The sequence below is a fragment of the Lagopus leucura genome, unplaced genomic scaffold (assembly GCF_019238085.1).
Source record: "Lagopus leucura isolate 7727_CA_CO unplaced genomic scaffold, USGS_WTPT01 Super-Scaffold_100001, whole genome shotgun sequence".
NCBI lineage: Eukaryota > Metazoa > Chordata > Aves > Galliformes > Phasianidae > Lagopus > Lagopus leucura.
Genome location: NW_024962262.1, coordinates 67,570,548 through 67,597,408, shown reverse-complemented (window position 1 = coordinate 67,597,408; position 26,861 = coordinate 67,570,548). Strand labels below are relative to the sequence as shown.

General features: G+C 35.4%; 1 protein-coding gene across 4 annotated transcripts in view; it reads right to left on the bottom strand.

Moving 5' to 3' along the window:
• The window catches only part of USP9X (ubiquitin specific peptidase 9 X-linked), a 98,236-nt gene that overhangs the window by 25,442 nt on the left and 45,933 nt on the right, over positions 1-26,861 (bottom strand). For all 4 annotated transcript variants that reach the window (XM_042866497.1, XM_042866498.1, XM_042866499.1 and 1 more), the window contains exons 14-26: positions 24,043-24,176; positions 19,461-19,548; positions 17,554-17,896; positions 15,896-15,991; positions 14,508-14,719; positions 13,194-13,434; positions 12,844-12,993; positions 12,602-12,722; positions 12,025-12,155; positions 11,550-11,828; positions 9,218-9,343; positions 6,912-7,037; positions 3,459-3,625 (exon numbers count right to left, since the gene is read on the bottom strand). In XM_042866497.1, coding sequence (XP_042722431.1) covers positions 3,459-3,625; positions 6,912-7,037; positions 9,218-9,343; positions 11,550-11,828; positions 12,025-12,155; positions 12,602-12,722; positions 12,844-12,993; positions 13,194-13,434; positions 14,508-14,719; positions 15,896-15,991; positions 17,554-17,896; positions 19,461-19,548; positions 24,043-24,176 — 2,214 coding nt within the window. The remainder of the gene's footprint in view (positions 1-3,458; positions 3,626-6,911; positions 7,038-9,217; positions 9,344-11,549; positions 11,829-12,024; positions 12,156-12,601; positions 12,723-12,843; positions 12,994-13,193; positions 13,435-14,507; positions 14,720-15,895; positions 15,992-17,553; positions 17,897-19,460; positions 19,549-24,042; positions 24,177-26,861) is intronic.

The following is a 26,861-nucleotide window of genomic DNA, read 5'->3' as shown; positions in this document are numbered from 1 at the left end:
TGATTTTAAAGGTCTCTGTGGTATTTTCCTCCCACCATTTATATCTTCTCCAGTAAAAAAAAAAAAAAACACCTCAAGCTATTCAGCTGTTCCACAGATGGAAGTAATTTCAGAGCTTTGATCTTCCTTGTCACCATTCTCTGATCTCCGCAAGTTTTATGGCAATGCTTTGAGTTGTAGAAGGACCATGGGAGGGAGAAGGTCTATTTTGTTTGTAACGACTTGTGACATTTATGGAACCGATTGCAGAGCTGCTGCTTTCCTAAAACTTCTCACAGACACGTCTTTTAGGATGCATACTTTCATTTGTCTACTGTCCATCCCACAGACACTCCTCAGGTTCGTACACCTCAAGGCAAAATGAAATAGGTAAACACAGTATTTTCCTACAGTAAGAAGTGTGACGGATGAAACACACAGTCTCACAGTCTCTTACGTCTGAGGAGTATGCAGTATTTGAACACAAGTATCACATTTTTGTGAGGCTACAATAAACTACTACTTTCCAGGAACATTCCTACATTCTTAACGAACCAAGAGAGGGATTCAGCTCCCTCAGGAGACATCTAGTGCCACATTAGACAACATGAAAACAATGCAGAGCTGGCAGATATCACACAAGTCACACAATGAACCCTCATTCACCTGGTGAAACAGCTGGAGACCAAATTCCTCCATTAAAATGGGCAACCTATACCCTTAGTCGCTCCAGGATACATATCTCTATTTAGTTATAAGTTAGCTTCTTCAATGGATCTTAAGTACCACAGCTTATCGTGGGCAGTAAGAATCTGGGGAATGGTCTACGTGTATGACCATCAAACATTATACAGCCATCAGTGGCATACTTCTGGGTTCCAGGATCAGTTAGGACTATGGTTCAACTACCATTTACTAAGTCAGTTTTGCACTCATGGCTCACTAGTATAAAATCACTTATATGGGAGAGAACAGCTCTGCTGTTTAGTATTAAACATTTTGCATTTTATTTCTCAACTTCTATATGGTGAGGTTATATTATGATGAAACAGCAAAAGTCCCATACAACCTCAAAAAATTAAGAACCAACAATTAAGACACAACAATTCATCTCATTGGCTCCAGGAAGACGGTATCCGAGATGTGAGCCTGACCATCTTCCCTGTCCTTTATGGTACAGCAAAAATGTTTTCTCACATGCATAATTTTGCTCATATTGTTCTCATATAGGAGATGAGAGAATGACAGTCAAAACTGAGAGGTAAAGTATTCTGAAAGTTTGATATTTGCAGGTCTGCAAACATTAATTTGTTTGCACATCAATTCAAAACAGGAACATCTCTTTAGTTCAACTTCACTGTCTTCATTTTCAAACTGGTTTCTGTTTCCACCAATGTTCAGGCTATTCTAACCATTATCTAATAATGAATAGTACTGTTGCATTCCAACTGAGATCATTAGCTATATATCAGAAATTTTACAAACATATGAGAGAAAATAAATGAAGCACAACTTCTTGCATTAGGAGTATGAATCATTTCTCCATACAAACTCAGCTCATTTCCCAAGCTGGTGGAAAAACAAAGCAGAGAGAAGTAACTGAGCAGCAGCCCACTTTGCAAAGGGGAACCCTTACAGAATTTCATCTTCTCTGACAACAAAAAAAAAACAAACAAGAACACCACATAAGTAAAAGCTATTCCTTAATACTATGTTTTTGAAGGGTGAAAAGCCCATATATTTGCAGTATTAAGCCACCGCTGTTCAGACTGGCTCATATCCCAACAAAACATGTGCAAAAAGTCGTCCCAGCCTGAGGAGTAATCTAGTTTATTCCAGTATTTTAGGAAGGAAAGTACAATGAACTATTCAGTAGGCATAACAATATGAAATATTTGGGATTCAAATTTCAGACAAAGTTCAAATCAGCAAGGATATTAACCACTGGAAGAGACAGGAAAAACTGTCATGGTTTTGCACATCTGTAAATCAAGACTAAGTTCTACCAGAAGGACGTTCTACCTCAGTAATGTACTCTGTTGAAAGGAATCTGCACAAAAAAATGTGAAGACTAAACTGCTTGACATGTATAGATTCAGGGGGTCCCCGTTTGAACCAACAGTTCACTTACGTAAGGAAACAGAACCAGAACAAAAATAGCTGCAAAGAACACCTACCATTCTCAAAGACTAAGAATGGTAACAAGTCATCTTTGGTGCAGGTTTGGCACTGGCACTATTTTATTTGTAAAAACAAAACATTGCTATTTTGTTAGTAGCTATTTTAATACTTTACATTGTGCTGTAAAGTAACTAAAGGTAATTTACTAACTTAAAAGATAGTAACAAGGTTCAGTGAAGCTATTCAATGCAACAGTCCATATACCAGGTTGTAGAGTAATAATAAAGCTTGTGGATCTTCATTGTAACAATCCAGTCTCATCAGTAGGTACAAGAAGTTAACTGTAGTTCACATGCTGAAAGTCACAAGACATGCAACATGTCCCCCAGTGCTGAGGGTTCAACAAAGATGCAGTCACTGCATCACGTGACAACTGCAATGTGACAGTTTTATACAAACGCTTGCAAAACACAAAGAGTCACAAGTGTTTCCACTCTCATGCAAGAAAACCAAAGGACTAAATCTTCCTCCCCCCTCCTCAAAGGACTGCATCCTGCCCTTACTTACCAGAAAGAAAGTATTTATTTGAAAGTTCTCCTGTATCTAATTCACTTAAACTTCCTAATATAGTTTTGAGAGATTACGCGAACAATATAAATAACCTAGTATCTCACTCTAAACAAATTAAGAATTCTAAAGCTACCTATTATCAGACAATCACTTGGCTTGACAATATCCTCCTTAAGAGTGCATGGAAGATAAGGCTACTGGAATAGAATAGCTCAGTTTGAGGGGATCTGCAAATCTGCAAAGACCATCAAGCTCAACTACCTGGTCACTTCAAGGCTAACCAAAAGTTAAAGCATACTAATGAAGGCACTGACCTTCAAGTGCTTCTTGAACACTGACACCTCTCTAAGAAGCCTGCTCCTGAGTTTAACCACACTTACAGTAAAGAAATTGTTCCTAATGTCCAGTCTTCACTCCTTGACACAGCTTTGTGCCATTCCCATGCAACCAGTCATCGATGACCAGGGCACAGAGACTGGAACCTTCCTTTCTGCTTTCCCTCCTCTGGAAGCTGCCTCCCAGCCTCCTTCAGGCTGCATAAGTCAAGGGTCCTCACAGTCTCCTCACAGGACACAACTTCCAGCTTACCAGCTTAGTTCTGTTTCTCTGGACACTGTCACCTTATGACAGGTATCCAAATTACAGATTTATACATTGCAAAACAGTAAATCAAGACGATTGCTGAAAAAAATGTTAAAATAAGTCACTTCTCTATGTGCTGGACATATACACACATGCCACACCGGAAAATAATGCACAGAATTAAAAAAAAAACCAACAAAACTTACTTGCTGTGACAGTGCAATAGCAAATCAATGATAAACGTCTGCCATGCTTTTTCTTTACTTAGAGCATCCAGTGCTGTTGGAATCAAAGCAAAACATAGGGTCATCACCTCCAATGCTTCACAGCAAACTTGTTCATCTTCCATATCTGGTTCATTTCCTGCATTTGTCTGTGAAAATAAACAAAAAGAGCACAAAGTAGGTATAGCAAAAAAAATAATTCAGAGAAACCTCAGCAGCTTCCAGGTATATATTCTGACTACAAACTCAAACCGTGAGCTTGTTGACTAAAGTGATTATTAACATCACATACTTTATGCACTTCACTCAGGTGCTATTCAAAGCATCACATCAGATGCCTTGAACTTCAGCTCTTGGATTTTCAAGGAAGGATCTAAATCACAAACTTAAGGTGCCCAGAGTTAAATAGAAAATCTGTAGTAAAAGTTGCATCAGTTAGTACTATTGTTTACTTACTAATTTTCAGAAACAGAAACTTGATTCAGCTGATTCATAACAGAGCCACTCCGGTGATTTTTGAAGTACAAAGGGATATTTCTAATTAGTACATAGATTATTCTCTCCATTAAATGCTTAGTGAGTTGATTTTGGTGCACTTCTGCAAAATAACTGCTTTAAGAATAAAAGTAAGCCCTCTTCTCCATCTAAGCCAAAATTAATTAGCTTGAAGAAGTTCTAAAGAAACTGAATGTGAGCAGGCTTCAATCTTAAGTCACTGGTGATCTTGGCTGCAGGTTAGCAATGTTAACCACAAGAACTGGGGGTTGGAAATAGATAATCTTCAAGGTCCCTTCCAACCTAAGCAAATCTACGGTTCTATGAATTAAATATGTATTTGTTTTATACAAGGAAAGACTAAATAGGCAGAAAGAATGGATTATAGTACTGAACAGATAACTAAAAACACTGATTTTAGTTGTGTAAAGACAAAATAGGTAAGGTCACTACTTCTACAATGGGAGGACGTGAATATTCCGAGCTGTCTCAAGATATGAAAGTAACAGCAGAAGACTTAACAAGTTTGGGACTATGCTTGGTTAGCACTGAAACCTCACTTAGAAAAAAAATATTTTTGCAAGCAGGCAGGGATCTAGAAGTGTAGGGTGCCTTTCATATTCAAAGTATTTCTCTACACTCAATCAACAGGAACTGGCTGGTCTGTATAAACTCCGTACTAGCAGTACTTTAAGATTATGGGCCTTCTCTGAGGTAGTAACAAGATGTCTGATACTACAAAAAGCAGTGTATAGTCTTCTCAATCCACCACTCAGAGGACAGCCATACCACATTTTCTGAGGCAGTATGCAGAAGAATTTCTGTAAAATCTATGCTCTCAAAATAATTTACTCCGGTTTTTTAGTTTAATTGAATTTAGTGTAGTTCAGAATCTTCCTGAAGTCCTCACAAACATTATTTCAGAAGTCACAGTTGACATTACTATTCTGAAGAGCTGCTTAATCTTAATTTCACAAAATTTAGCCCACTTTTTTTCCCTTGATCATTTAATGTTAAATCTCTGCCCCACTGACTTAGCAAAATGTTCTTACAATTTAAGAAAATTAAAGAAATAAAATCGAGTTTAGTGGTCAACTTAGGAAACAAAGTTTTCCTTAAATCATTTTTTCTCTCCGTGTAAGCCAGAATTTTCTAGTCATTTGTATATTCAATCTCCATAAAAACTACCACAGGAGTTATTCCCTCTGCCCTAACACTGAATGCAATGTCGGAGATAAACAGTGCATCTTTTCTTGCATTATACTAATCTGTTTTAAGTTTTTCTATAAATGTTATTTAATTGTATCGCGTTCTCAGTTCCTATTAGTTCTTTCAACCAGTTTTCCCCTTTGACTTTTATTTCCTTTTTCCTTAACATAAACCAAATGCAGCTGTCATTTATTAAAAATGTCCATATAAGAGTAACAACTCTTGTTTTTAACTCTTTGTTTTTAACTCTTGTTGTTAATAAAAACAAACAGCTCTGAAAAATAACCAGCAACGGGTACTGTGAAATACTGAAAAGCTTTTCTTGAGATCTATGCAATTTAAATTTCATATTTTAAGACCACAGTCACTTCAAAACATTTTTACAGAATTCAACTGTAAAATTCGCACCCAGAAAAAATGACAGAAACAAAGCAAGATACTGAAATCAAATGAAAAATACTTCTTGTATAATGCCTCTTTACTTAATCCTAAAATCATGAACAGTAAATAAGGCATATCTGGCAGCAGAAGAATGATTTAACAGAAGTAAATGCCATAACAATGTTAGTCAGTGAAGGAGGAACAGTCATGGCTTAACAGTATTTTTAAGCTGCAATAAAAGACAAAATCCTCCTGCATTACCCTTGAGCAACCTGATCACTGACCCAAATAGGAAACAGACAGTGCCATGGTTAAGCCCACAGCACAGGGATTGCTCTCAACTCAACCAAAATAAGTTACATTAGTCAGCATGTTAAGAAAAGGAGAAATGTGCACATGATTTTATTTAGTTCTGGTCTGAGTGTATCTTCTCTTCTACACTTCTACTCTTAGAATTCAAATCAAATGTACAGACATAAGAGCACATCTTTGTATGCATTTAAATGCAAGTTACCAGCTCAAAAACAAAAGGAGTAGAAGGAAAATAACTTGTTTCATGAAGTCATTCTAGCAGCCATAGGAGCAGACGCTATCATATCCCCTACGTAAGCTAAATGGAAAGATATTACATTTTGCTCAAGTAAATAACAGAACATTTAAAGACAACAGCCAATAATATATCCAGAATAAAATCTACCTATGTATTGCTTTCACTTTTACTTTCAGGAAAGTATTAACAAGTAATAAATATAATGTTTTAAGACAAATTTAGAGACCAGCAACAAAAAATATGAATTGCAGTCAAGACAGAGTTTACTGATTCACTTAACTATAAGCACTTGTTAAATGTGGTGTGGTATCATAGTGAAATAACACCATGATTATCGTTTACAGAGTTTCACTAGTGCTTCAGCATCATTTTCAGAAAAATCAGCTCGTCTCTTCTTGCAGATCGCATATGTTTCAAATAAACTTTTGTAGAATAGACCTTTAAATCTAAAGAGTAGGAGAAATGAGCATTGCAAGAAGCGCTTACTTCTGTTTTAGGTGTGGCATCTAAGTTTGCTGGAAACAAGTTATAGCGGCTTACAGAACAGATAGAACAGACGCTTTTTTTATTTTTATTTTTAAATTGACACTAGTTTCAAGCTACAACGCAACAGTTACAGAGAAAAGGAACTCAGCATAGGAAATTAAGGAGTTGCAGGACACCTGACACAAACACAATACTAGACTCCAAAATACACAATCAAGACAACTACCTAAAACCTCATAATACTCCTATTTCTGAACTGGCTGTCCCTATTCCTTTTCTAAATGAAGGAATAGTCATAAAAAAGAAATTCTTACCTTTTCATAGATTTTACTGATTTCCTCATTAGAACTGAATACAAGTTGAACTGACCCACAACCAGACGCCCAGACAATTTTTTGCACTGCCCTAATAACACAGATATCAGGTATATATTTTGAAGCCTGGAAGGGGAGTGAGAGAAGAGAGATTAAAAAAATAAGCATGTATTTTATATGTATCACAGAATCTTAAATCATAACATTACAACCACCAAATGAAATTTAAATTTTGAGAACAAGCCATTGGCTACTTCAGGGACGACTGAAACAAATGTTCCATCTTTTGCTTATACTTAAATGCTAAAAATTCCTGGAGTTGATAGAAACAAAAACAAGCAAGCACCTAGAAGGCATACATCATAGAAAATAACATGACAAATGTAAGTTATTTGACAGTTCGCCCCCTGACTTATTACTCCCTATTCTAGCTAATAGACAAACTAAAGCTTATCAAGTACCTGATAAATACATAAAGGGATTCCCTTGTTTTCAAGTTACACAGGATTTTAAGTGAGAAAGAATGCAGTTTACATATCTTATGGATGCAGAATCACTCTTCAATCCTTTGGACATAATCTGAGTTGATATACAGTAGTTTCTATTGATGTACATTAATCATGACACAAACAATTTCTGCCTAAGTATTACTGTCATTACATATAGTCTGCATCACTTGAGTCTATAATCAAACTGTCAAAACGTTTAGCTATCTTTAATAACAGATAGCTCTCAGTTTCAAATTTTCCTTTTCTAACAGTCTCATTTACTAATAAAATGAGACTCTAAAAGCTTAACGAATAAGCCAATCTTATTAAGAGACTTGAACATGCATTCTTGCTCTACACATTCACAGTTGCTAGAAGATAGGTATTTCACCCTCGTCACAAGCAAAGCAATCGTACCACAGCAGCATCAAGGAAAAACTGTCACAGGAAAAAAAACGAATGTTTTCTGATTTAATCTCATTGCAGTTTTAAAATCATAAGCTGAAACTTTTTTTTTTTTTTTTTTAAACAGTCAAAGATTTTTTTCTGTGCTCTCTGGCAGATACAGAAACAATGCCAGATGCTTATTTTTTATTTTTAATCATGAGGTCAAGAGGGAAGTCTCTGACGACGAAAACAGAATACATATGAAATCTAGATCGATATCAGTTCCAATAATTTCAGAACATTAGATGTTAATATCAACAGTAATACTGTGTACCCACATGTAAAAGACATCCAGTGTTTGTTTGCTCTGATGAGCCTTATCCACACTTCACCTCAAAAGAGACTTCTGTGGAATGACATTGGAGTTCAACTGGCCAATTTTTACACATAAAATCAACTATGGATGTTAAAACCACCACTAATGGAAGACAGATGTCTCAGACAGTCTACTACAGTGTACTTTAGACAGTACTCTTTCTTCACAAGAGTTGCTGTATGCTTTTCATCATAAAGATGGTCATTTAAGATTGCTTTTATTTAGGTGTCTTACAAATGTTCTGAAGATAGCTTTGCAGAGATTCTATACCGTACTGAAAAATCAATATTCACTGCTTCCATACTGAAAACAGAAGCTTCTCAATTGATCTTGAAAACAGTTGTAGCAAATCTGATTTTAGCTTCTACTCAATTCAGCAAAATTTACAGATGTATTCACTAACATGACTCAATTCCAAATGGGGTTGGTCATACCATACAGTATCATACAGATGCTCTGTTTTTAAAGGACATTGCTTAACATTACTCAGCTCCACAGTCAAATTTCTCACTTGCATCATTAAAGGATTTTCAGCATTTAAAGATACACCGTTAGAGATTTCACACTTATCTTTCAGCATTTCTATTCATATTTAAAATTTCCTCCTGTTTTCTGTGTTTCTCCTCAAGAGAAGTAAATTACTTAGAAACCAAAGTGTAAAAGAAGATAAAAACAAGAAAATATCACAAAAATGCTCTTGGAAACAAACAAAATACCTGCAATAATTATAATTAACTTATTTAAAACCACTGCAATGTGTTTCTGAAGTTCTGGTGCAAGTGCAACAGTATTCACAATCCATTAAAAAACTTGTACAGAACCTATCTCACTTAAGCCTCTTCACGCCATTAGACTGTATTTCATAGTTGCATATGGAACCTTCTCATGAAATACTTTTAAACAGTTTACAGCTTATTAACCATGCAAACGGTACTTTAAGGTTTTGTGGCATTGCAGGAAGAAAATCCATTTATTACAAAGTTATAAATTTAAGCATTAAAAAAACTGACTGGGGGAGAGGGGCAGAAGAAATAAACACAAAGGAATTCACTAACCTCATCAGATATTTGCTGTGCAAGACGTATTGCTACATTTCTTAGCATGCATTCTGAAGTTGGATTAGGAATGTTTTGTAGGGCATTTTGTAGCACCACTGCCTGGTCATGCGTAGCCTGGTTTATCTGTAAGAAAGGATTTCTTACTTCTTACACAGAAAAAAAAAAGAAAAAAAGAAAGCGAAGTGATACAAAAATATAAACTTAACATAATTTATTAGTAGTAGGCAAGATCATGGATAAATACTTAGAGAAATTATAGACCAAGAAAAAAGAAACATTTTTGAATGGATACCATCACATATCAAGATTCACTGTACATATGCCATAGTGTAAAATCATGAAGTTAGGAGGACTTGAAACTATTTCTATTCAGGGTTTGTCACTGGTCAGATTATTTCAAATTAACTGAATACTGTCAATTACAATACCTCCTTTTCTTTCTGTTGATATACGGAAAGGTTTGTTAAGAAATGGATTTCCCTCCAGATTATCTAATAGCATCTACACTGAACACAGTTCACTATAATTAAGTACCATTTTAAGCATTTGAGTTAAAAAAGAATTTAACGATGCTCTTAACTTGTCCTCTTTTTTACCATATTTTCACAGGACAAAGAGCAGCAAGAAAAGCTTTTATTCCTTCAGTATTGGTTCGGGCATGAAGCTTAGTCTGACTCTACAGTCTTGACCATTCAAACCTGAAAGGATTCCTTTTTTAATGCAAATTTGTTTGAAAAGACTGCTGTGGATAGAAGCTAACATTTTTCCTACAAAAGGGTTTATCCATTTTTCAGTACAACTCCATTCAAAAAACCTCTCTCAGATGCTGCTCAGAAGACACACTACAAAGCTGGTCTGTAACACCTGGCACTGGTCATTTCCTTTGCTGTGTCAGCTTCACTAGAATACCTGACTCAGGGAACAAAATCACGTAAGTCCCACTGAAAACAGCAACAGTTGACAATTAGCTGTCAGAAGCAGGCTATAAAAGGATCGTGCATAATATGGGGCAACTCATGGATCTATGTACCAGAATACTATATTTAACTACCCTATTGATTCAACAACTTTCAACAGAAGAACAAAAATACTGCAATGCCTTTAACAGGCCCTAGTCATAGCAGCAGACTGAAAACAAGAAGACTGTAGACAGTCTTTGTTTCCTCACTCTCTTGAGTACTGCTAGAAAGCCAAAGCAGAGTTAAACTATGCTACTTGTGATTTAGATACAATTTACAAATCCCACCTTCATCTCAAGGAGTAAGCTTACTGGTTCTGCAGCAGTTAGGAATATCAAGACCCAAGTCCTTCAAAGAGGACAATGGTGAAAGCTGTGAGAACTTTGCAGCAAATCAGTTAATATTAAAGTTAGACATCTGTAGCTCTATATAGTGAATATCAGCTGTCACAGACAAAAGTTTCAATCACATAAGTGGTCAGCATAAATGTGTTTTAAGACACTAAACTGATGCTGTGCCCCAAACTGCCTTTTTAATCCGCAAAAAAAAAAAAAGGCAGTAAATTTTATTCATTTTAATAGACGAAGACTAGAATGGCAAACAAGCCTCTTCAGGGTGTCTCCAGTACATTCTCATGCGACATAAAAACTTCTTTACACCTCTTAACAGTCATCAAGATTTGATTTCTTTGAAAATGAATGAATCTGGTATCCTCCAACAGAGGCACATAACCGGAATAGGTATTTATTTTTCCAGATTTAAGGGGAAATTAATTCTCTGCTTCAAAGAGAAAACTTGCTAAATATTCTGGTATAAACTGCTCTAAAGCTTTGAGCTCTTTGCCAAAGGCATGTTCTAAGAGTGCAGAAATAAAATCTTGGCCTACAACACATTTGTTCAGATATAGAAAAATGTATGGACTATACTAAACATGCACAAATTCTACTGCCTTAAACATATCATTGAGGTGATATGTCACCTTTGTCACTTGCCCTTTCCAATTCTAAGACGCCTTCGTGTAGGATACCTTTCTACTATAATCACTTAACTTTGCGACACGCTTTAACAGCCAAAAGAATCTGAGTTTATGTTAATGGTATAGACATATTTGAAAACTGGAAGATGCCTGTACTGGGAATCATACAAACTGCTGAAAAGCATATAAAAGGCCAGTCAGTCTCATGCCTGATTTTTCACAGATTGAAAGAAACCAGGCTTTGCCTCACTAAGATTTGTGAGACATTATCCAAAAGTATCGGAAGTTTTTTGTACACACATTATTCAAAGAGACTGCCAATGGATGTAGATATATATTTGCTGCAGACAGTACACAAGACACTGATGTTTGCATCAAGGAAGATTTATATTACCGGTGAAATTGTACTTGTGCCTTCCACAACTGGTTGACAAGCTTCTGCCACAGCTCGAACGTGGCCATATCCAATTGCTGTTAGCAATAACTTGGCTATTTTTAGAGCATTAAGGTAGGCACCCCTCCGAGTTTCCATATCTGCGTTTGGCAGGAAGTTATTTCGAGTCAGCATACTCAATACAAGAGGCAAACCACCACTTTTTAAGAAGTTGTACTGGAAGTCGCTGGCATCTTCTCCCAGAGGTGCACTGGCAGGCATTAACAAGGCATAAACTACCTGTAGAACAAGAGAGAGTTAATTAACAGAGATACACTTGTTTGAATGTAAGTGGTTAAACACAGACTATGCTGGAATATGACTGTACACCCGTTTACTACAGGCTTTCACAAGGTTACTGAAAAGATAGTTAAAAAAAAAAAAAAAAAAAGAGTTGAAGATTTTTATTTTTAAAGAAAAGCAAAGTATCACAAACCTCTGTTAGATACAGCACTTGTGAGGCAGAAGGACCAAAAAACAGAGAGTCAAGGGATGGACTAAGGCTGCTTTCTCCAAGTTTTGCGTGATCTAAACAAATAGCTCTTAGTTTCTCAACTGTAGTGTTATCTGCAATACAAAGAAAACTTATAAATATCTTGAAATGTAGCTATTTTAGAACAAGTCAGTACTGTTCACAATTAATAATATGAAAAAAATTCAGTATGCCAGAAAAGTTGCAAAAAACATGAATGACAGACAAGATCAGACTATGAAAGGTCGCGCAATGTTTATTTCTGTCACTAGACAGAAATTAGTACAACAAAACCTCTCAACATACAATGCTTCTCTCCCTTTTCACTGCACTGTGACATCAGATCCCACTGTCAACTGCAAGCATTTTTAGGACGTGAAATAACTAATTTAGGACATACATCTACAACCCCAATTAGCATAAACGTAATGAATTAAAATACCCAATAAATTAGCAGAAAATATAAAATATTTCAACCATAATTTTTATGTAACAGGCAAGAAATGAAGTCATTAAAGTAAATGAAGAAATTAATTTTTACCTGGTGGCATGAGCTTCATAAGAACACGTGCTCCATCTCTAAGAGGTGGCATATTTAGGCTACTGCCCAAGTCTGCAACTTGCCAAAGAAAAGAAATGTATCGAGGATGCAGTGACATGATCTTAAAACAAGCAAATAAATAAATTAAAAAACAAATAAAAACACAACACATAAAAATCATTAGTTAAAGACAAGTTGAGAAGAAAAAACATTTTAAAACCATCACTTCAGCATACGCTTACCACTCCGGGCAAACAGCTTTCGACTTCTGGGTTTGGACCATCGCTGTAGTGATTGCCATGGTTGCCCGGAGAACCAGTTGAAGAGTCAGAAGAACTATCAGGACTTGAGGGCATATTAGAATTTATCTGTGTAAGCTTAGCTGTAATTAGCTGCAAAACATAATCAGAGTTTTAATGCAAAAATGGAAATTCTTCATTAAATAATCGTCTAACATAACATTAATGGCATGTTGTAAGAATGAACAGAACTGCTTCACCAGAATAAATGATTCCGTCCATGGTACTTTTTAAGTATTTAGAAAAGGCAAGCAATATCTTAACTTACATAAATATCAACTTGCAACACTTACCGTTTTATCTTTGAGATTCAATTGTCCGATTAATTTTCTATCATCTGCAGGATCCACCAGCTCCCCACCAATGAACAGTTCTACTTTTGTGTGCGCACTGTTGGCTTTGATGCGATTGAGAATACAACGCCGCACTTGGCCAATGGTGTCATTTGTGTGAGACCAAATATCCAAATCTTCCACCTGTCGGCCTTGGTTTGGAAAACGAACTACCAGTGTGATATGTTTTCCACGGAAAGCTCTACAAATAAACAAACCGGATAAAGTTCTTTTGACCTCACTAAGTTAATTTATTCCTTCTGCATTTCGTGCTTCAGATATTATGACAGCAAATCTGGACACACGATGGTATACTCCAGATAATTTTGTGAAGATAATTTTGTGATTTTCTAATCAATGTATGCAACAACAATGCTGTAGAAGAAATACAATCTCTGTCACAGCAGATAGAAGCAGGATCTCTTAATTTTCTTGTCAAGAAATGTATTCAAAGCAAGAAGGGGGACAACAAACCCTCACCATTACTAAAATTACATTGACCACATCTTAAATCTGAGGCAATCTCAGTGTATTCCTTAAGACTTTTTGAGAATTTCTTCCCACAAGCAGCATACATATCTAACAGTGGAACAATGAAGCAGTCCTCTCTTCTGCTTTCCTGTCCAATGACATGAATTGTTTGTGAAAATATCTACGCAACATCAGATTAAATCACTTCCCTCTTCGTTGCACAAAAGATGGAGTTAGGGAAGGAATGTATATATTTTACAAGTATATGTAATGTATATATTTTAAAAGTGCCATTCTGCTCTCCCTCATTTAATGGGAATATTTCATTTAGTGTCTCTAAATTTAAGCTTTCAAAGCAAGATCAGCATCTTTAAACAACTGTGGAAGTGTAAGATACATGTTCACAACATATTTTTTGTATGAAAACACTATGAAAACAATGAGGCTTCTTAAGAACTTAAAGAAAGGTACTGCTTTTGTGTTAACTATTTGAAAAATAAATACACTGTAAGCAATTGAGCCACAAGGTATATACTGTGCTAGTTACAGAACAAAACACTAGAAACCACGTTAGTCTCAGGCCCCCTATTCCCTTAACGCATGGCAGAGTGTCTGTATTTTCATGATCCTTCAAGTATTCTTTTTTAAACTACAGATCAGAATTTAGTACCAAAGATAACAGAATTTTGAAATTCTGTAAATACACCCCATGAACAGAAACCCTTTAGAACATAAAGTCCTGAAGACGTTCATAATATTTTAGCTAAGAGAAAACAAATTATAATAGTCCATTTTCACACGTACCTTGACATAGGTAGAATAGTTCTTTCTTCATGGTAGTCACTGTCACATTCATTTATATATTCTCTTAAAACAGTCAACACTCTCACCATTCGTATTGCTTCTTGTCTTGCACAATTAATACTATCTTTATCTCCATCCAACACACATAATGTATCATAGGAGGCTTTGAGACGATCAAAACAGGACTGAATGAAGTCTTCATGAATCACTACCTAATGACATAAAAATTGTCATAATTACAAGAAATGCTGAAAAACCTGGATAATCAAATCATAAGTAAAAAACCAGGTAAGTAGCTCTATAAAGTTGTTTTATTCCGTGTTAAAATAAGCTCCCATTGATGATGAACTCTAACTTCATATGCGCTTCAAAATCTTGCACAGGCCATTGGTAGCTCTTAGCGTAGAGTGCAAATCTGCCCTTCAATAGAAAAAGTGGAAGTCTGTACAGAGAAATAACTAAATTGGACTCTTTTCCTTCTGCTTGATTCCTAACACAGCATCAACTTGCATCTGCCCTAGACTGACACACAACCTGTTGTAACATTGAAGATCTGCAAAAATTTCCAGGTGAGAGAAAAACATTTGTACTGCAGACTACATTACATCATAGTCATGGCAGTAAACCCAATCCACTATTCACTTTTCTTGGCAACAATTCAGGAGCAGAGGAGTTACCAGCACACTGAAGCACAGTACTCGCATTTACGTTAAGCAAAACCAATATTTCCTACAAATGTCTGATGTAATCACTTGCAGATGGACAGATCTATGCATGCCTACCAGTTTTCAGCCACTACAGCAAGATGCAGCTCTCATGGCTGTAAGCACACCACCTACAGCAGCTGTATTCAATCTATGAGACTGGCAGCACTGAAGACTATATAAGAAGTTCTTTTATTTTTTGAGGACAAATCATGAGATTTTTAAGAAATACAACTGGCAGGCTACCAACTGGAGATTGTCTGGACAATATTCCCCCACAAACTCATGAAATCCCAACACCGTACCTCCCCTCACCTATCAGAAACTCGTTTTCTCTTCTCTCTATCCATTGAAATCTCTCCCAGCAAATACTAATAGAGGGAGGAAATATCTGATTTGTTAGAGTTCAGCTTGACAATTATATGGGACACTGTGATCCTTTGAAAGGGACAAAATATAAAAATATTAGACTAGCTTGTTACAACACTCAACATATCTAGCTAACAAACATGTTGGTGCTCTTAATTCTGTATCTGACCAGAATCTGACAGCTGGACTCCTGAGTATACTTTTTAAAACATGGAAACTATTCCCTGATTTCAAACTTTCCAGTATAAAAATACTGCACTGAATTTTACTACTTTTTTTTTTCCTACCATATTATAATGCATATTATAATCTTACCTGATTAACTTGTAACCGTGGACCAAGGTTAGTATAGATCTCTTTAAGAAGATCAATTGCTCTATTTGCAATGTCATCGTTTCCCTGAATCACAACCTAGCACAGGAAAAAAACAAACCAACCAACCAAGTATTAGAACATGATACAACTTTCTGGTATCAAATTTAAAAGCAAAATGACTACATACATTCACACAACAGTAGTCCAACTCATAAGACTTACATATGGTTAAAATTCTTAGTTATACATAACCAATACAAATTATGAATAACTGTGTAAGAGTCAAAATTAAGAAATTAGTACTTTAAGGGAGTTCAGAACAAAAGCTAATATTTCTACAAACAGAATGAAAGTAGACTGCAAATATTCGTGTTCACACACTTTCATTTTCACTTGTTTCAGAGAACAAAACAACTTGTTAAAATAATATCCTTCAAGTCTGTCTTCAAGTAACATACATTTGGCTCCATTTAAATGAGCTAGATTTGCAAACTCTGTTAGCATTCCTTGAGGATACGTGGGCATTTAAAATACAATAATAACAGCATTATAAAACAGAAGTTCTTGAATGCTTAAACAAATTACATTAAAGATGAATAAAACACCAGAGTTTTCAAGTATCTTAGATGGCTAGGGCTGGGTGGTTGGAACGTAAGGATCTGAGTTGTCCTTTTTACCTGATAATCTAAGTTTTCATTACTATTCATCAGGTCAGAATGGATACTGAAAACAGACCCTACAGGGGGCCTCTACCTATTGGTCTGAAGTGTTGTGAGTTCCCATGCTGCCAAACAGTTGGGCAGAGCCAAGTAAGTTGATTTCCACAACTAATATATGCTGTCATTATGTCTAGCATTACATATGCATTATGCGCACAAGCACTTTGCACAAACTTACTTGTAAGAAAATATTTATCTACTTTGGTTTTGACTGTTACAATGATGATTATGACGATTAAAAAACCTACATGTTCAACAAGCCACAGCCAAAATTATTGAAGATTCTTGCTTTATGAACAGCACGTTGTTTGAAACACAGCCACGATAATCATACCACATGCTACGGTGGGTTCTATGCAGCTCTTCAATATTAAAAAGTCTGAAAACAACTAAGCACCAAATTTCTGTTTTTCACTCCTAGATTTGGCAAGTTTCAGAAAGCTTTTACACAAATATTACAATGCTTCTATTGAAAAGCTATAACCATCTTTAGGTAAAAGGTTGTGGATTCAAGAGAGAATCAAACCAGTCATCACTCAGACTAATCTGGAATCACTCCAGTTTACCATATTAGAAGGAACAATGAAGCACATAAAATGAAGTGAAGGTCTGTGGGGTGAATCATAGAGGGGGGGAAAAGAGACCTACAGAAAATTCACCAGGAATGACCCTTTCTTCCTAAACAGCATAGGCAAGTTTTTCATCTCATGCGCATACACAAACTCTCAAGTTCACTGAGCAGCCTGCAAAGCCACGGATTTACTTACCTTCTAGAAATACAGGAGACTATGCCCATGTGTTTAATTTGAAAAATAAGTTTTCTGTAATTTAAATCAGTAACTAATAAACTACACATTCTTGAAAATATATATTAAAGAAAACAAGACTGAAAAAGACTTCAACTGTTAATCTTTCAGATGTTTCCTCCAATTAACTTACCCTCCAAAGGTAGTCTAATCCTATTAATTCCAGATCATCCATCATATAGGCTCGTCTCTTTGCTACTAGCTTTCCTTCTCGACAGTTCACAGCTTTGAAGAAACGTTCAAAACATTTCATTCCATTTTCTGTTAATAGGGAAGGATCCAGCTGAAGCACATTATTTTCAAAGAAGTCCTTATTAATGTCAGGGTCTAAGTCTGGTTCATCCCCCATTAGTTTGGAATACCATTTAAAACAGGCTTCGCGATCACAAAGATAAACAGCATTTTCAGCTAAACACTTCCATATTTGCTTCGCCTGAGGGGCACAGAGCCACAGCTGACCATCCTTCAATAAAAATCTTGAGCAAAACAAAGAGACAATTAACAGCACTGTCTAATCGGCATCTGGACTTACAATTCAATAAGAAATACAAGGAACAAGTTGAATATGTATCTTATACAAACACAACAACAACAGTCAGTCATGAAAATACGATAATGAAAACTTTATACCATCAGCCCTCTCACTGTAGTCCCATGATTTCTTAGCAAAAGTTTGCAGGCATCAAAACATTACATTCCAATTAAAATTAGAGAGAATTTTTTTTTACAGAAAAATACCAGGTGTTTTATACATACTATATAAAAATGCTCATCTCCTAAGATAAACAATTCAGTTTAAAAGTCAGGTCACATAATAAGAAATTGAATTATTTCTACAGTCATCAGCAAAATCACAAAAGGATGCACCAATTACATTGAACAGAACTAGGAGCAGAAATCAAAAGTAAAAAACACAAGTTTTTCCTTTGTGTTAAATTATTATTAAAGAACCACTAAAATTTTTAATTAGGAAAGTTAGTACAAAGAGTGTTACAGGAAAAACACAGAATAATCAGTGTTCTTCAGAATCTTTTTTTTTTTTTTTTTTTACTCGATCTTTTTTATTTAAAAGAAAACAGGGACTACGTTATGACATCACTTTTCAGAAACTGCTACCTATTTTCATACATACATTCATACATTTTTATACATATTTTCCATTTGAAATGTCATGAGACATTATTAATTCCTTCCAATAAAGAACTAAAAAGTGAACAGTGAACTTAAAAGATGATAATTTTTTTTTTTAACCAATTAAGAGTGATAAACAAATCAAGTGATAAATAAATCCAGTTGGCTATGTGTATACTACTGTGTATATTACTGTATAACTTAAGTGGTTGTTCAGCACTTCATTTTAATTCGCAGAAATTACTCTGTAAAGTTTTAAAATATTTTTTAAAATGTCCTTAAAAATAAGTTTAAAACATATCGCAACTTGACTGTTCATACAATTTTGCTTGCCTGAACATAAGAACAGAGTAAAAACAAGCTGCAAGAATGCCTGCAAAGCATCAACAGACTGCAGCTCTGTCACTAGCAGAGATCCTCTGCTTTTTATTTCATTCAAACAGCTGAAATTAAAAAGTAATTCAAGTAATTGTTTGTCTATTCCTCCTAAGACTAACAACCTATCAGCACATGTCAGTTTATGACTATGGCCTTAAATTTGGCGTCGTACAACAAATATGAACACATCTTCTATGGAGTATTTAAAGTTTTCAGGTGCATTATCCTAATATGTCTGTAACTGCATACATATACACACTGTACTCAAGTCAGTAGGGTTCTGGACACAGAAATATCCCATAGAGATCTTACAGTACAATTAAAGTCTTGAATTACATAGATGCTAACAAATTTTAATTCTTATACTAGAAAAAATACTGGAATAAAAAAATTGAAAGAAAACAAAAAACCACACTTAGAACATTATTGCGTCTGAGTTTTGAAAGACAAGAGAAACAGCTACCATGACTTTCTTTCAAGTATCTGAAATACTCCTAGAGAAGTCAAGAAAACGATCAAGTTAAAACTAACCGTAAGAAATTAAGTCGCTCCTGTACTTCTTGCACATGACTGTATCTGCTTCCTGGTCTTACAGTTTGCGGATCATATTCACCATGCTCTGCAAATATAAAAATCTTATCAGACAACACATGCTAAGAAGACACGCAGACTCTGAAAGACAGAACATATTTGAAGACTTCATGGCCTGAACACAATCAAAACCTAATGTATTTTCAGGAAGGAGTAAGAAAGTCATTTTCAGAAACCTGCTAACAGTTAATATACATTCTAATTGAAAATGGGTACAGGAAAAGATTGCTGAGAATTATCAACAAATTCTTAAGGGCAGATGCATGTGCTCCTCATTCAGAATAATTCAAGTATTACAGAATAACTAAGAATCCGCATTCAACTTACATTTTACCCTGCTTAAACACATTTTCTTTGGGAAATAAGTCAATTAAAGTAAAAGCACACAATTCATATTATCCAGTTTTTTCTTTTTTTTCTTTTTTTTTTTTCTTTTTTTTTTTTTCCTAAAGATGTTCTAGTTTCACTACAGAACATCTTTTCCATAGCTTGTTTTACACTGCTAGGGGCTTTGCTCCCCAGAGATAACCACAACTCCAGCTCTTTAATTTTCTTCTAAGTAGCTATATGCATGAGAACACACAGAAGAAGTAATTGTATGATGTTTACTTACTATAAAGCTTGCAAGGATAAAAACAAATCCCTGTGGATACTGACAAATTGAAAACAGAAGCTGCACAATGTGAAAACAATACATAAAACTTTTTATCTGCAATTTGTCAAATCTCAGAGTAATGTTTAGCAAACAGCTGTTTGCTTCATACAAACAAGTCTGTGTTTTGATTTTTTCCTTTATGGGAGCTGAAGGCTAGGTATCTCTCTACTTGTTAATATAATCACGTTCTTTAATTCCTCATACAAACTGAAGAGAACAGCTGCATCAAGGAGGCAGCTGTATTTCCAAACATGAGTACCCTGATTGAGATTTACTGTTGAAATACTACTGCATAGAGACGTTACCTTCAGAAGCAGAACTAAGATACATTACACCAATTCAAATTCAGAAAAAAATATTCCTTTTGTTCAGCAGCTCAGATAATAATTGCTAGTCGTAATTAGATATCAATGGACTTCTGTACATTTTTAAATCCTTCAGAACAGGAAGCACTTTGTTATATATAAAAACAAAAAGACACCAAGTCTAACATCTGAAGTGCATCATATGTGTTTCAAAATAAACAGAAAGTAACTGTCATAAATACAACACTACATACAATATACAAAAGGTACATTAAAAATGAAATAAAAGGGAAATCAGAAGATTTCCAGTACTTAAATGATAATGACTAAAAATGTGAAAACATTATGTCCACCTTCAAAACCCTAATGAAGTGAGCGTAAATGAGTAATTACAGAAACCGTGAAAAAACACAACAAAATAAAGCATATAAAAATAGCAAATAAAAAATATTCATTAGAAAAAAGAAATAATTAAGGCAATTAAGAAATTAAAGAACAACTATGGAAGTTGCAGAGAAATTAAAATTACCTGAAGTGCTAGCTAAACTATTCCTGTTGGAGGGGAGAATGAATGTCTGGGCTTTTTTTTTTTCCCCCCAATGAACGTAGGTTAATTCACAGAAAAGTGCCAAGTGTGGCAGGGATTGAAGAATTCAAGTATTAAAGATTGCCCCAAGCCAATGTGCAAGTGCTTAAGAATATTGAAAAACGCTGAACTACCAAAAAAAAAATTCAGTCTCTACAACTATCCTCCACTCTCAGCTTCTCTCTCAATTTGCTTCCTACACCACACACCTCACAGGGAGTCCAATCACAATCTCCTTACAAATTTTCTCCACATAGAAGAGCAAAGGAACAGCCAGTAAAACTACAGATCAAAAAAATGTTTGAAAATTTAAATATAATTAGGCACAAACACATATGGATGATCACACAGTAAGATTTATATAAATAATTACGTTTCATTCACACAGCTGGATTTTGTTTTTTCAATTTTTTTTTTTTAGAAAACAGAAGATGAAGAATTGGCAATTCATCCAACTTTTGAGAAGGTCTTTAATAAATAGTCAAGATGGAACTGTGAGCTAAGATGTAACTCATCACTGAGCAAAAAGCAGAAGAAATTGAGGAAAAAAACGGAGGTGGCAAGTTTCACATCTTATGCTTCTATACAATGCTTAGAGTTCAACAGACTGAAACATGACCTAGAAAAAAGGTGAGCAGGAAAAGAAGGGCAATCAAGAAACTCAAAGAAGTATAAATGGAGAAAATCTAATCTATTGAAATAAATTAAATTATGTCAAGTCTGGTGTTTGCAAAGTTTATGACAAACAAATTTCAAGTATTTAGAATTAAGATCTTCTATCATTCATATATCAACTCAGCATCTGAACAGCATTGTTTGTCACCAAGATAATATTAACCAGCGCAAAAGAAAACTGAAAGTGTCTACATTAAGAAGAGATAGAATAAGCAGAGACACATACAATTAATGATATAACATATGGTTACTTAAAAAAAAAAACAAAAAAAAACCACAACAATGCCCTTTTTCAGGATAATAATACAATACCAGTCACCTTAGCTCACAGAGGACTGTCGACTTCTCCCCAACTCTTCAGAGCTGGGGGAAGGAGCAAGTTCAGTATAAAGACAGCAGAAAAAGAATCACAGAACAGCCTGAGCTGGAAGGGACCTTAAAGATAATCCAGTTCCAACCATCCTGTCACAGGCAGGGAACAGCTCTCACTAGATCAGGCTGCCCAAAGCCCTGTCCAGTCTGGCCTTGAACATCTCCCTCTGAGGATGAGGCATTCATAGCTTACAGGAAAAAAGAAAAAAAATATTACTGTTCCTCTGTTTTTGCACTTTGTTGCAAATGGGAAGCAGTTCTGCAGCAGCTTCATCTCAATTTAATTGCTTTTTGAGTACATACCAGTTATACTCCACACGTTTTTAATTCCTGCTGTGCTAGAGATAATTAAATTACTACTTCATTAAGAGTCACAGTGTGTGTGAAGAATGAGGTGGGTGGAGCAGGAAAATGGGATGTGCTGTTTGGCTGAAGAAAAAAAGACTGCAAAATACTAGCTTAAATTTTCTGCCAAAGTCGTTGACCATTTGATAGGTAAATGTTGTCAAAAATGACCTTTTCATTTCAGAGTTAAAAATTAAAGTTAATGGATGACAGTTCATTTTTGAATAACGTGTGTAGGCTATTTTTGGACAAACACAAAATTGCACTGGAATATAGTTGCTGATTACGTTTCCTTCATAACTCTAAGGCTGAACCCTAGATTTTCATCGCTGGCCAAAGCCAAAGAAAATTGAGTTATCCACACAGTTAAGAGACAGAAGCTCATTATAAATAGAACTGTTTTTACATCACTTTTGCATACCTTAACAGTTTACAGTAGTTATACAGAATAACATATATTGTATTCCACCTTCTCAGACAAGATTAAGCTTAAGACACTGTTGCTTGAGAAGAGAATAAAGCACTTAGTAACATTTTAATACTAACTAGAACAATGTTATCATTAACAAAATAACTCCAGTTAGGGTAAACTCTCCCTCACTGAACAGCCAAACATTGCTACTGCGGCACACAGATGCGGCTTAAATGTTTTCATCGACCCGTACCAAGCTGAAGCTGTCTTCTTCACACTGCACCACTATTAAGACAAGTCTTCAGAGACTTATCTTAGGTATTTATATTGGGTACTCCAAAACTAATCAATTGCAGAAGTAAAGGGATGTAGGCATAGGAAAAGATACCCACACACAAATACACATTGCAGTATGCACATACCCTGTCTTCTCTGATCAGCACTAAATTCACTACTTGTCACTTTTGAGATGCAACTGAAAGCCTGGTAGCACTCTACTCCAGAGTAGAATGGTCCCTAGTTTCCGTCAGTGAAAGAGTGAAATTTCCTTCTCTATTTCATTGGCTTTGTTTAATATAGAGTACTGCAGTACAGTATCAAAGGGAAGGTCCATATCCAACGTTCTCATTTCCCTACTTCAGTAGCTAGAAAGCTAGCTTCCTTCAAGGTTAAGAGGGTAAAACGGCACAGGGTTGAGTCTATGCTGAAATACTTGCACAGTGTGCTGCCACAGTATTGCTGTTAACGAATACAGGGAGAGCTAAACAGAAATTGAACTGTATGGTTAAAGAAAAACAAAACAAATAACAGAAGTGATTAAAGAACTTCTCAAAGGATTCTAAAAAATGCAAAACAGATGTGGAAGAAAATCCAAGATTATTATTAGGACTTTCCACAAAAATAACCACTCTAGCCTAAGTAGGGCAAGATTACCAGTCCACAGATAAACAAGAACAGTCACTTCCTGATAATTGGGATCATGAATAAAAACAGTTTCAAGTTTTTCTTGACCAGTCTGACAACACCCCAAAGGCCATCAAACTCACAAACGTTCTAAAATAAACAAATGAACAACGACAGTTACTTCGTGAAGAGAATCTGCTTTCAACTTCATTTTCAACTGGAGCTCTCACACACTATTTTACGAGGCTGATTTTTTATTTAAAACTTACCTTTAGCATACTGCCTCATGCTTTCCATATAGGCAGACAGATTTTCCGCAACTAATGTCACTAGGGCATGATTGTGCTGAAGTTGATTGATTAAGTCATGTCGGTAAAACACATGGGGACTTCGCTGTGTTTGACTGAAATTAAAATACAAACGTTGTCAGAAAAGCACAGAGGATTTGGATGTAACAGTTCATAAATGTATTTAGGAAATCCATGCCTTTAATGCAAGTTTCAAGTTCTGATAAAGTATCTACAACATGCAGAGTATTAATTCTCTGACAGTATTCTTTTTTCCTCTTCTGAAAACAACAGTAGTTTTAGCAGTTATTAACAGTAGTTACTTAACAAGGATGGCACAGCTGCAGTATGTATAAAAAATATCAAAGCATCTGAGCAGATAAATACGATGCAGTTTTAGAGTCCAAAACCACATGCTATGAACACTATCAAATTCTAGAGCATGGGACTAATCACCCCTGCAGAATAACCCTAGAACCTTAGCTCCTCCAGGGCACTCAGTATCATCTGCATGACTAACACCAATTTGCACAGTTCTCCCAAGAGAGAGAGAGAGGGAAAAAAAGCAGCTATTTGTTGTACTGCTTTTCTGCTGACCCCATAAGCTGTCCAAGAAGAAGTTAAACAAGATTTCAGAACTATTCTTCTTTCCTTCAGCATTTAAAGTAGACTCCAGAATTAGCTGACTAAATTACTGGTAGAACTAACACCTTCTTTGGATACTTAAGTCTACATACCACAATACCTACAACACTCTACAGTTATCACAACATCTTTTGAGAACAGTAGGGAAGGCAAGAGATTCCAGTCCCAGCTGTTACTGATTACGCATCTGAAAAACACATTTCACTGTAGATGCAACAACAGCTAAATTGATTCATCAGACCAAAGAGCACTGTCAATCTGGGTTTAAAAGACAGAAGCAATTAGCAGATATCCAGCTATATTATCTGCTACCAAGAGAATTTGGCACGCGAAGCAGAGAAGTCATCAAAATATTAAGTTGCATAACATGTAGAGTTTTCCAGAATACTTTGAAAAAGGCAACAAATAGAAATTGTGTTAAAAAGCTTAAGTGAAATGAAAGCACAAAGGCAGAAAATATAAAGAACTTCATATACACAGAAAGAATATCCTTTGTTTTCTCTGCGAGAAGCTTCCAGTTATACTTCATTCCAGCTCTGTCAACTCCCTTTGCTCAGCATAAACTAGCAGTAAAACTAGCAGAAAACTGGATGCGTGTTTCAGTGGCTACCTGGGAGGTCAGCTCTAGACACGAAGATGCATTTACAAAGGGCAACATTAAAAAAAGAACTGATACTTTGGGAAATACATATGATGAAACCAAAGGAAAAAGCACAAACAAGTGAATATTTTGCTGAATCAAGCTACTGGCATATATACTCATGTACTCAAAATAATATGCATTTGTACCAATATTAAACACAGCCATAGGAACGCATGACCTGCAAAAGATAAGTAGATCTTCCAAGATGTATTTTTCGCTTCTCCTCGCTCCCCTCAATCACATGCACAAATAGTAAATTTGGATACCTGGATTCACTTTGCTTAGCAACCAGTTCAAAAAGTTTAATTATAATAACTAGAGTTATGAGCTATGAGTGGTTGCACAGTATTTGTGAGGAACACGTATACTGCTCGTTTAGCCATCTGTTAGGACAGAGTCCAAGGCAACGTGAAAAAAAGCTAATCTGACAAGATTTTTCAAGCTTGCTTTCTTCAATTAAAACAAACTCACATGAAACTACAGAATTATTAAGAATTATTAATTACTATTAAGCATCTAAGGTTGGGCTAATTGATGACACTTCTGTGTGACATACCGCTTTACTATTAAGTTGATGGGCATTGAAAAATTGATGTTAACAACAAAACTGTCATCTTCTCACTGCTGTTCTCTTCAGTGGGTATTAAAAGAGAATGTATAGCAAGAAAAAATATTCATTTTGAAATGGATGCCAAAATACTTTGGCAATGCTAATAAGAGCATACAATAACTAAACTGCATCTTTATTTGCTAGAAAACTATTCATAACTATTCACAGAGTGACTAAGTCCCAAATACTTAATTTAAATGGATTTATTTTAAAACAATAAGATTATTTATCTGCACGTATAACTTGCTTAATGTAATACTGCACATAACTCAGTTTTCAAAGTTGATGGATCTTCTATTAGACCAATACACACGACCAAACATTAAAAACAGATATTAGAAGTGTAAATAACAGGCTGAAAACAGCAAATTCTACTTTTGGGTTAAAAAAACAAAACAAAACTTGAGGCCAAATTGACTGCTGCCCTAATGCAGCCACAAAACTCCTTAACTCTTGCACAAGGTCCTACCAATATTCAGTTTATTCTTCTCAACAAGTAATTTTGGAGACTAATCTCATATTGCTAGGATAGATCCAGGTCAAACTAAGACTGGTTTACAAGAGACATTCCCCATCATCCAACACAGAAAAATACGACAACTGTTTACACACTGAAAATCAGTCTGCTGAGTAACGAAGTTGACTATTCCTTAATAGTAACAGGTATCCTACCACCAATGCAATAATTACTTTCTAATGTTACAGCAATTCTACTTAAGCTAAACTCCACAAAGAAATGCCGTGTGTTTTTGGAATTTAAATGTTGCCAAAGCAACTGTATAACCAGTTTGTCGCTTTGCTTAACTTCAAAATTTACCAGCAGCACTTCAATGATCCCTAAAAGAATCTCTACAATACCAATGGCATAAGGTAACTTATACTTATCTATGCAAACCATCTGCA